The sequence below is a fragment of the Phocoena phocoena genome, chromosome 18 (genome assembly GCF_963924675.1).
Source record: "Phocoena phocoena chromosome 18, mPhoPho1.1, whole genome shotgun sequence".
In the NCBI taxonomy this organism is placed as follows: Eukaryota; Metazoa; Chordata; class Mammalia; order Artiodactyla; family Phocoenidae; genus Phocoena; species Phocoena phocoena.
In genome coordinates this window covers 33,421,878-33,434,435 of record NC_089236.1, presented here as the reverse complement: position 1 = coordinate 33,434,435, position 12,558 = coordinate 33,421,878, and the positions used below count along the sequence as shown (strand labels likewise).

At 35.9% G+C, this 12,558-nt stretch overlaps 1 protein-coding gene across 1 annotated transcript in view; it reads right to left on the bottom strand.

The window, feature by feature from the left end:
* Positions 1 to 4,628: 4,628 nt before the first annotated feature.
* TDRD3 (tudor domain containing 3) overlaps positions 4,629 to 12,558 on the bottom strand; it is a 201,642-nt gene continuing 193,712 nt past the window's right edge. The window contains exons 12-13 of the mRNA XM_065896180.1: positions 10,499 to 10,624; positions 4,629 to 4,882 (exon numbers count right to left, since the gene is read on the bottom strand). Coding sequence (XP_065752252.1) covers positions 10,508 to 10,624 — 117 coding nt within the window. The 3' untranslated portion in view covers positions 4,629 to 4,882; positions 10,499 to 10,507. The remainder of the gene's footprint in view (positions 4,883 to 10,498; positions 10,625 to 12,558) is intronic.

The following is a 12,558-nucleotide window of genomic DNA, read 5'->3' as shown; positions in this document are numbered from 1 at the left end:
CAGTATTATTTCAGTGAGTTAGGGGAAGAGCAAGAAAACATCCACATTGAGTTTACAATTTTTTTAAGATGTTTTATTGAGGTATGATTGGCGTATAGAAATTCTTCTCCCCCCTCTTTGTCCCTCCCTTTCCCCTCCCTCTAAGCAGGAGCATCTAGCCTCTTTCACTCAGCATAATTATTGTGAGATTCATTTCTGTTGTTGCATGAAATATTGATCAGCTCATTCCTTTTCATTGCTGAGTGGTATTTTATTTATGGATATACTACAACTTGTTTATGCATTCACACGTTAAAGGACATTTGGGTTGTTTCCAGTTTGGGGCTATTACAAGTAAAGATACTATGAACATTTATATACAAGTCTAAGTATGAATATCTGCTTTCATTTGTCTAGGGTAAATAACTAGGAGTGGAATGACAGGGTCATACGATGGGTATATATATGTTTAACTTTTTAAGAATCTGTCAAACTGTTTTCCAAGCAGTTTGTATCATTTACATTCTCACCAGCAGTGTATGGGAGTTCCATTCCTCCACATCTTTGCCAACGCTTGGTATGGAGGGTCTTTTCAATTTTGGTCATATTAATAGGTGTGTAGCGGTTACCTCATCATGGTTTTAATTTGCATTTCCTTAATGACTAATGATTTTGAGCATCTTTTCATTGTCTTATTTGCCATCTGTATATCTTTTTTGGTCAACTGTTCAAATCTTTTGCCCATTTTTCAATAAGACTGATTTCTTATTGTGTTTTGAGAACTCTTTATATATTATGTATACAAGTTCTTTATCAGATATGTAATTTGCAAATATTTTTTCCAAATCTTTGGCTTGTTTTCTTTTAAATTTTCTTAACAGTGTCTTTGAGAAACATAAGTTCTTAATTTGATTAAGTACTATTTATCAGTTTGTTCTTTTATGGAGCATATTTTTGATGTTATACATAACAACTCTGTCTAAACACAAGGTCATGAAGATTTCCTGTTTTCTCCCAGATCTTTTATAGTTTTACATATTAGATTTAGGTCAAACAACATTTCTCTGGTATTCTGCCCTGCAAAATCTACCAACCCTGTCTTCCCTAAGCTCTCCCCTCTATCTCTCAACTCACAGAGACTGACAGGTACCACCTGGGTTCCTCCTCCCTTCACCATGGCCTTAAAACTTCCTCCAGGCAGTAAGCTGAAGCAATTGTAAGGCTCACCCAGTTGCTTCTCATCTCTCGAGAGTCACTGTACCTTGTTGCCCATGTCCAATGTCTTGAGTTCCAATGTCTCATGTATTTAGTCCAGTTCTTTATGTGTTTCAGGCAGGAAGGTAAAGCCTTCCTCTGTTGCTCTATCCTGACACAAGCAGAAATCCTGTGAACTCGAACTTTAACAAAATTGCCTTTCTTTTGTGACGAAAGGGCAAGAATATGACACCTGAAGTTGGAATATGTCACCACATTCCTCTTTGTTCTTTGCCTATAAACCTCAAAGCATTTAACAGCCTGTGAAAATTATGGGTATTTCTGTATCTCTTAAACCAGATGACATAAAAATAGGTATCAAAAAAAAAAAAGTTCTGTCTGCCCTTTCATGAGGCTACATTTCCTTACTATTGCTGTTCTAAATTTATTTTTTTAAAAACTATCTAGACCCTGCAAGGTGGGCAGCTAGTCTCTCAAAGCCTTTTATAAAAGTTTCATTGAGGTTGAGCCCAGCAATCTCTGAACTGAGTCATTATATGACTTCAGTTAAGATCATCCCAATGTGAAACTAAATATGATGCCATCATAATTCTCTCAAATTATAATGTCTATGACTCTGGAATATATAATGTGGACCTGACAATACCAGCAAGCAATGTCTTGATATTTTTAACCTACATGGTCAGTCTAACCATGGTCATAAAATTGACTTTCTATTATCTGGAAAGAAGGCAGATGGAAAAATTAGCAAGGAAAAAAGACCTCACCATGTGCCAGAAGAATCCACGCTACTGCCCAGAGAACACCCTCAGATGACTCAGAAAAAATCTCATAACATAAGAAGTTTTAATACCAGGATTTCTACGTTCTGGATGGGGGTGGGAGTTCTCCATTATGCAGACAACCTGCCCTCTTGGAAAATGGGGGCTGAAAGTGCCTGTCTTCATTTTCAAGTATTTCCCTAAGAGTTCTTTCCTTTATTTGTATCCTTATTTTTAACTTTCCATTTTCCCTTTGACTGCTGTTTCACCCCATGCTCTTGTGGGCAGAATCTCTAATATAAGCAAATAAACAACAAAACAAACAAATAGCACCTCTTTAAGCCCCATATTCTCTAAGTAGCAACCCAGTTTTTCCTGGTATTTCTCTAGCCCAGAAGGATCCCAAATCCTTCAAAGCAGTCACTGTGCTACTAGTATGTTTCATACCTGTGCTCTCAAAGGAGAGAAATTGAATGAGAAGAAAAAAAATGTTCCCCAAATATGTCTCTTTCTCATTCTTGTCATTTCTCAGATTAGGAAACACTTAAAACTAATTAGTAAGCTTTGCTTTGAGAATGCAAGAGACCCTTTCAGAGGCCTCTCTTACTGAAGCAGTTGATGATAACCCTATGTTCTTTTTTTATTCCAGTTTTATTGAGATATAATTGAAAAACATTCTGTAAGTTTCAGGTGTATAGCATAATGATTTGACTTACATGCATCATGAAATGATTACCACAGTAAGTTTGGTGAACATCAATCATCTCATACAGATATAAAATTAAAGAAATAGAAATATTTTTTCTTTCTGACAAGAACTCTTAGGATTTACTTTTTTAACAACTTTCATATATAACTACAGCAGGGTTAATTATATTTATCATATCGTACATTACATCCCTAGTACATATTTATCTTATAACTAGGAGTTTATACTTTTTGATCACCTCATCCAATTCCCTCCAACCCCCTTCCTCCCTCTCTGGTAATGACAAATCTGATCTCTTTTCTTATGAATTTGTTTTTGAAGTATAATTGACCTACAATACCATGTTAGTTCACAGTACACAACATAGTAATTTGATGTTTCTGTGCATTTCAAAATGATCACCATAATATGTCTAGTTACCATTTGTCACCATACAAAGACATTACATAATTATTGGCTATATTCCCCACACTGTACATTTCACACCCATGACTCATTTATTTTGTAACTGAAAGTCTGTACCTCTTAATCTCTCTCACCTATTTCTTTCCTCCCTCCACTCCCATTCCCTCTGGCAACCACCTGTTTGTTCTCTGTATCTATGAGTCTGTTTCTCTTTTGTTATGTTTATTCAGTTGTTGTGTTTTTTAGATTCCACATATAAGTGAAATCATATGGTCTTTGTCTTTCTCTGTCTCACTTATTTCACTTAGCATAATACCCTCTAGGTCCATTCATGTCGTTGCAAATGGCAAGATTCCATTCTTTTTTTTTTTTTTTTGCAGTACGCAGGCCTCTCACTGTTGTGGCCTCTCACTGTTGTGGCCTCTCACTGTTGTGGCCTCTCCCGTTGCGGAGCACAGGCTCCGGACGCACAGGCTCAGCGGCCATGGCTCACGGGCCCAGCTGCCCCGCGGCATGTGGGATCTTCCCGGACCAGGGCACGAACCCGTGTCCCCTGCATCGGCAGGTGGACTCTCAACCACTGCGCCACCAGGGAAGTCCTCTCCTTATTTCTTTTTAACTACTCACTTCTTACTTCATAGGACTAAGACTATTATTTTTGTCCTATTAAGAGTTTGTAGTTTAGACGTACTGGTTCTCTGTAATGGACATTCTGGTTGCTTCTCCAAAACCTCTCCCTCTCCTTTCGGCAAGTATCCTGACTTTCAGATATATATCCTCTGCCTCAAATTGAATATGCTTCCAGGAAAGCAGATGGCCCCCACTTGTAAGGCTGGGGCACTTGGATCAGGCCTAAACTAACCCACAGACCCTTGTTGAAGTTTCTGGTTCATAGGTTGAAAAGTCACACGACACAGGTAAATGTGGCCTGAGTGTGAAAGCTTCATTTCTCTTCTAAGTGCACTTCTGGAAGGGACCCCAACCGCATCCCTGGATTTAATAGCTCAGGAAGCTGTAGCCATCCTGGGCTCACATGGGGCAGCCTGCTGTAGAATGCTTATGCCAGAGAGAGCAGAAATGAGATGCAAAGCATCAGGATTTTTCATGACAACTCTGAGTCACTAAATTAAACCAGCTGAAATCTACTGTGCTTCTGGTAGTGAAGTCAGTCAGTACTTTAGTGTTTAAGCCAGTTTGAGCTGTGTTTTCTGTTATCTGCAACCAGATGCATCTTAAAAGATCCACTGCACATTTTATAAGGAAGGGAATGCCTGTTTTTCAATCAAATTACATTAATAGAGTGCTAAAACAACATATACAAGTTTTGAATATTTTTTGCTGTCATATTTAGTAGTGTTACCATACTAAGAACTGCTATTTGGCTTCAGGTTGTTTTGTAAGAAATGTGGCAAGCTGTGTAAGTCAGTTTATTCTGTAATTACAGGGAGGCATCAGTATGCTGTAATTGCCATTCTACAGAAGGCAATTAGTATGGGGTTAGTACCAGATGAACGAGAAAAATAACATTCAGCAAATAAAACATACAGCAAAACAATGTATTTAATAGTGCACTGGTTTTATTGATGGCAGAAGAAAAAATTCTTTCACTTGTAAAAGGTATTTGCTTAATTTATTGTATTTTTTCCCCCATTCTTTATGTGGGTTGAATTTTTGCCCCTAAAATCTGTCTTTTAGTTCTCCAAATAATAATATCCACCATGGCTCCATCTTATTCTGAAGGGCAAGTAGGAGGTCTATCAACAGGTTTTGACCAGGATGTTTCAGTCAAACAGCTCCTTTCTTCACAAAGACTCTATTTAAAAAGAGAGGAAGAAAGTGAAACTGGACCCTCAAATTGACTTTTCCATACGCAAGATACACTGCTGAAACTTACCTGTAAATGTGAAGTGTTTGTATAAGTATCAATAGATCACAAGTAGAGCAAATTGGACACTGTTAATTCATAAACATACTGATTTATAAATAAACTGATTTATAATTTCTATAAATCAGTATGTAAACAAAAAGCAAAATATTTTAAATAATTTTTTCATCTAGAAATTCTTGAAGTACATCTCTGTCACTGTTAGTCCCTCTATTGCTAGCATGTGCACTTCAGGAATTCGGATTCACTGAGTAGAGTTTAACAGAGGATGACCTAAAAAAGATGCAGTCTGCCAATGTACTTCTACCCCTATTCTACCCACCTCCATTTCCCCTTTGAACACCTTTGAGCTGGTTTAGTCTCACAAGTAATTTACTTGAGTCTGTCGCCTCCCCCTGCCTGCCCCCCACCTTTATCAGATACCACTCTAGTAGAAGCACTCTGGGTGGTGACAACAGAAAAGGCTGAGAGAGGTGGTGAGAGAAGCCTTGTTTGCTTCAGTCCTATTTCAGTCTCATGGATGAAAGAATGGTTGGGCAGGGATGGGTAGCATTCCCACGGCTGCATTCAAACAGCGCAGAAGTCTTCTGAGGTAAATAGTCTCCTGATTAGAAAATAAAGAGCTTTGGGTACTATTATCCTCACACGATGCCTATCCAGCTGGCATCACGGGGTCCTGTAATAATAGCTATCTTTATGGCAATCACTTCCCTGACCTTGATTTGAAAAATTTTGCAAAAAGATGATCTAGATTGCCAAAAAAAAAAAAAAAAAAAAAAAAAGCCATTTAAAAATCCATCTTTTACCAGCTACAAATGGTGCTAAAACCTGGACCTTAGAAAATAAACAAAGTCATGGTATTTATATAGTAGTCTATGCTTAGCTATTGGTTTCAAGGTTTCTGGTTAATATGCAAAACTGTGAAGACTACTCTTTCATGAAACAAATAAGAAACTAGAGATAAAATTAAAAGTGAGTCACCATTTATTAAACCACTTTGCATACTTAGCCTTAACCTCCATGGCACTAGGGAGCTTCCTGCTGATGTGTGTGACAAGGTCTTTCTACACAGGTCTGCCATTTCTCTCTTTTTACAGCAGGACACGAGGCTGTAACTCTTTGACTGGACCAGTGCAATAGCTTCTTAGATTCTTTCCCTCCTGGTGTTGTAATCCATCCTACATCCAACAGCAATATTTCTTTTTTTTTTAATTGAGGTATTGTTAATTTACAATGTTGTGTTAGTTTCAAGTGTACAGCAAAGTGCATCAACCATATGTATACATATATCTCCTCTTTTCTGGACTGACTTCCCATTTAGGTCACCACAGAGCATTGAGTAGAGTTCCCTGTGCTATACAGTAGGTTCTCATTAGTTCTCTATTTTATACCTAGTAGTATATATATGTCATAACAGCAATATTTCTTAAGCTTAATTTTAATCATATAATTCTTATTCAGAAGTTCATGATAGCACCGAACACATCAAAGTCAAACTCTTAACGTGTCTAAAGCCGTACTCTTCTGCCACCACCAATAACTGGTATCTAATTCCTACGACTCCAATAATGTCAGAGACCTCTCCAAATGCACATAGTTCTGGTCATTTTCATTGAATAAATAACTATGTATACTTTCTCTATCCATATATGCTCTTATCTCTAAGTTGTCTGTAACAATGATGAGCCCAGGAACTAGAGGTTTTGGGCCCTCTCTCCCCTCAGGGGGTGAATCTGACTTGCCAGCACTCTCTCAGACCTAGGCCTATTTCTCACATTGCCCCCAGAGACCTCCTCCTCCACTGAGCCCTAACTCCCAGCTATCTCTTGCTTTTGCTAAGCACTGATGTTGTCCTTAGTACCAGGCTCAAGCAGAATCTAATTCCCTTTCCACTTTTGGGGAAGTATATGAGTATGTAGGGGTGGGCGGTGGTGGCGATGGTATAGAAGGCTTGTAAAAAACCTTCTTAGGATAATCAAAGAATGTAAATTACACATCAACAACTTTAAATCTTTGATTTAATACATTGATTTAAAAAACACTTACTTCACAGCTGCTATGGGTCATTCATCACCTAGCAAAGTACCCAAAACATAAAGATTATGACTACGAAATTATGTTCTTTGTAAGTGATAAAAGAAAGTGTCTTAAGTGTTTCTTACTATCTTGAATAATTTTAAATAACAAGATCTTACAAAAATTTCAGCATATATTAGAATTCATGCTTATATTTGCTGGAAGTCAAATGGCTGGATACAGTGTATATCTTCTTTTTAAATGTTTAAGTTAAATGGAAACCAGGAATGAGGAAATAAAAACAAAATACACTACCAAATGTAAAATAGACAGCTAGTGGGAAGCACAGGGAGATCAGCTCCGTGCTTTGTGACCACCTAGAGGGGTGGGTGGGATAGGAAGGGTGGGAGGGAGATGCAAGAGGGAGGGGATATGGGGATACATGTATGCATGTGGCTGATTCACTCTGCTGTACAACAGAAACTAACACAGTATCGTGAAGCAATTATACTCCAATAAAGATGTATTAAAAATAATAAAAAAATAAAAGGCCTATGCTAAAAACCTTTCATTTAAAATTATATCTTAAGAAAAAAAAAGTAATAAATATATCAACTTAAAAAAAAAGAAAATAATATATTCAGTTGTGTGACAAAAGCAAAAAGTATAATTCTTATTGCTGAACCTCCCATTCAAAGATAGTATATTTAATTCTACTTCATAATTTTTCATAACATATGTTTGAACTAAGTACAAAAATGAATAAATAAGTTTTTTCAACCAAGATCACATGTGTCTTACTAATTAATTTTTAGAGTAAATTTTGCAGTGAGGTTTTTCTAGTGATACCATCATGGGACTGTCCCCCACCAAAATTAATTTTCTTACTGTGAGGATTTCCATGTCAACAGTATAATCCAAAGCAAGCATCTGGGAAAGATGGAAGTTTTAGCTCAGGGAACATAGAGAACCACTTAGATTGTAACGTTTTAGTTGATTAGGAACAATTTGCACTGTACAGTTTGATACGAATAAGCTACAATTACCCCAGGGCTATGGTTTATAATTTACTTTTAAGCAGTGTACTCTTTTTCAAAGGAAATTTTTGATGGAACCCTAATGTATGAAAGACACTAAAGAAGAGGCCAGAGGACTGAGAGTTCTACCCATTGGCTACACTCTTACTCACTCCCACCATCTTCTCTCTACTTCTAGCCCTCCCTTCAACAGCCCTAAGGCACCCTTGAAGAGCCCTAGAGTCCTGCATCCACTGTCCTAGAGCAATCAGAGGGTTGAGAACCTTTGGCCTCATTTTAAAACCTGTTTTAAACAATTTAGAAGACCCTGGAAAGCTAACAGGGAATTCTGTTTTCATTTACCTTAAATAAGATTTAATTATAAGCACACTGAGCTTATTTTAAAAGTGGATGTTCAACCGTGCACAATGTAAAGTTGCTGAAGTCCTTACGTATACTTTGATTCTGCTTTGGTCAATTCTTGCATGCTACAGAAAAATGCCCAAAGTCAAGAAGTAGCTCTTCTGTGATACTGTGGGCAAAAGGTCACGTTTGTTTACTTGACAGCCTTGTATTAAGTGCAAAGAAAAACCAACGATAAGAGGGAAAAAGGTGCTATACTGGCTTACTCGGGTAAATGAGAAGTCAAATAGCATCAGGCTTCTGTTCCAGGCACACTATTACATAAGGAGCAAAGGGCTAGAAAATACAGGAAAACATTTCTTCATTTAGGATGACAGAACTAATTTTTAACCAATGAAAGAGCTTTGGGGAAGCTGCAGGAGATATAAGGCTCTGGAACAGTGCTGTCCAGAAATATAATGTGAGACATACGTAATTCTTACTTTTCTAGTAGCCACATTAAAAAGTAAAAATAAACAGGTGAAATTATTATAATAACTTTTTATTTAACCCAATCTATTAAAATATTATCATTTTGATATATAAATAATAAAAATTATTGAGTTTTTTTTCAAACTAAGTCTGAAATCTGGTATGCATTTTTTATTTATAGCACATCTCAATTCAGGCTAGCTGCATTTCAAGTGCTAAACAGTCTTGGCTGGTTTGAGAGTCACACAGTAGGGGACAAATACAATGTGGATAACAGCATTATCAGAATGAACAGCTGAAATAAGGAAATAAGGAATTGGGAACAATTTCTTAAAAATTCTCAATAGTCTTGCTACTAAGAAGAGACTAAGAAAAAAGATATAAAGTCTAAAATAGTCTTACGTGATGTATAACAAAAGCTGTAACAGGAAAACTCTAATTATTAAAAAAAAAATATTCAAAAACCCTGGCATAAGGAAAAAATAGAAATGTTACCAAAGATGGTGAAAGTATTTCTTTCTAAAAACATATTAAGAAGTAAGGTCTTTGTTCATCAAAATGAGAATGTCTTAGATTGGTCCTATAATTTGCTGACTTTGTTATATTTCTCTTCCTTCCTACTGAAGATGATTTTCAGATACCACCTCTCTTTCTGAAACTCTAAGATGAAAGTTTCTGTACTGACAGCATAAGGCCCCAAAATTACATCTCAATAAGCAGTCATGTTGTCTTCATCCAATTCCTGAAGATATATATGAAACATTTCCTCTTTCTTAAAAAGGACTGAAAGCAATTAAACAAAAAATAAACTCAATTACCCAGGTTGATAATTATTTAGTCCTTTGTTTTCTTTCATCTTCTTCCTGCTTTCAAACCTATAGTCATTTCACTGATTGTCATCACCTCCAATAGAAAAGAGTAGGTATAGAGAAAAAAGGGGATTAGGGATAGCATTTGCAGGGAAAGGTTTGGAGAAAAAGTAGTTTGTACTATCTTAAATACTTTATAATTGAAAGTAGTTTTAAAACATTAGTTTTCTTCTATTACAGGCAAACCCCAGAGATACTGAGGGCTCAGTTCCAGACCACCACAATAAAGTGAATATCACAATAAAATAATCACCCTAAGTTTTTGGTTTCCCAGTGCATATAAAAGTTATATTTACACTATACTGTTGTCTATTGAGTGTGCAATGGCATTATGTCTAAAAAGCGATGTACATGTCTTAATTAAAAATACTTTACTGCTAAAAAGTGCTAACCATCATCTGAGCCTTCAGTGAGTCATAATCATTTTGCAATAGTAACATGAAAGATCATTGACTACAGATCACCATAACAAATATAATAATAGTAAGTTTGAAATATTGTGAGGATTACCAAAATGTGACACAGAGACAGAAAAGTGAGCAAATGCTGTTAGAAAAATGGCACTGATAGAATTGCTTGATGCTGGGTTGCCAGAAACTTCCAATTTGTAAAAAATGCAGTATCTGTGAAGTGCAATACAATGAAGCACAATAAAATGAGGCAGGTCTATATGTTATTATGAAATATTATATATATATAATATTTATATATTATTACATATAATAATATATTATATATAACTGGACTTATATATTTAACATGATAGTATCTTTCTTTACATGGAAAGCTCCTCACAATGTCAACTTTACCTTCTCACATTAGGTCCGAGCCCGGGGAGGTTGGTAGAACTGCTGGGTTGGCCGAGTGGATCGTCTTGGCTGGCCATCACCTCCTCTACGGAATTCAAGAGTTTGGTCATAGGTGGCTTCTTCTTCCTATTTGCAAAGAGTAGTGATTTAACATGTTCAAAACAGTTCCAAGTTTCCTACATTAAATACATTTTATGGTCCCCATTTTGATATACCCTCTTAGAAGCTGCCCTGGGATTCACATCTGTCAACTTTTATAATAGTAGGCGGCAGGGGAAAGAAAAAAAAAGGCAAGGACATTGTTAAAACTCTTTTGGTCCTTGTTAATAGAAGGATGAAATTTATAGTAGTAACATTAGAATCAAATTTAATTCTAGAAAAGGAAATTATTTCCACATAATATTATGGTTATCTCCTCAAATGACTTGACACAATGTGGTGAAAACACAGAAAAGCGAGCAATGTAATACAAGTTTAATTGAATATTTGGGCTTCTAAATATTTCCAGGTATTTATCATGGAAAGGGGTTTTAGTAAGATATGGAAAAGGGACTGAGGAGCCAGAGAATGTTCACCAGCTGTTTGTCCTCATCTGATGAAATCTCCAACATCGTTAAGAACCTTACATCTAGAGACAGGAAAAAAATAATGGATTGGAATGAGGAGAGAAATACAATTTACATATAAAGAAAGCTTCATGCAAGACACAGCAATCGCCACAGTAAGACGCAAACTGTTTTCTTCTCATATTCTTTCTTACTAAGGGGGTAGAACCAGCAACTCAAGGAATGGCATGGATAAATTAGTATAAGCAGAATAAACAGCAGAAACAGTATAGTTAATTACAATATTTGAAAAGGACTTAGAAGCAACAGAAATGTAGCCAAAAGCCACACTGGTTTCTTACTGAGTGCTGCCACCCTGTTATTTTAGTGTTTTAAATTAATGCAGCTGTGAAGTATGCTCCCTTCATAGAGAGAAAAAAATTGGCTCTCATTTTTGTTTATGAAAGAAAAAGTATCTATTTCAAAAGCAGAGTTTAAATTCCAGCTGAATTATCAGAGTACAATAATTTGCATGATTTAGGAAATTTATCCTATTTCTTCCTCTTCCTCCTTAATCGTTGAATCTTCTGTCCCAAAAGATTGCTTTCCTTTGACCCTAAAAGCAAATGAAGTTATATGAAGGACTGAGTTCTATTCTTTAATTTTTACAGATCAACTATTGCAATTATACTTGATGCAAGTAGAAAGATGCTATGATAATTTGATCAAATCCTATTATTTAGAAATGATATTTAATATTTGGCACGAACATATCACTCATTAATAGGCATTCTCCACAGTATTCTTAAGAACCGTTATCTCCATTTTATATAAAGGACACTGAAGTCCAGGAAAGCTTTGTGACTTTGCCCTAATACTTCAAAGATAAATCTGAGTTTTGATTCAGACACTGATATTTAAATCCTTAAGTCTCCGTCTGCATGTAAAAGAAATAAACTAATTGCCCCAAATTAATGATCACCCTTAAGGGGCCATCATCACCTAAATAAGAGAATAGAGAAATCTGACAAAATATCTGTCATAACTCAATAACAACATTTTAGAGACAAACTTCCAGATTAGTTCTCCTTTCTCTATGTCCCTTTCATTAATAATCAATCTCAAAATGGTTAGAAGTATCAGATATTGTGTCTATAATTTAGTAAAGCAATCAAGATGCAGGAAGAAAAATTAAAGTGCTCAGGAAAGAAGAGAAATATTTTTTTATTAATATGGTCACTGCTCTGAATGATTATTGTCAAATCTTATAGCTAAATTTGAAAAGAAACTATTTATTTTTATGACATATGACATTTGCAACTGTGCATATTAAGTGAGAAGGATAAAAATATGTTTGCTGCTGTAGAAGGTGAAGTAATTATTCTAGGAATTAGAATGGAATATTATTATTCTCCACACCCAGCTGCAAAACTGGTTAGAGGACATCTAAAAACCTATATACTTTATCAATAAAATATAGTATTAAAGGTAGGACACTACATTTACTGAGTGAGT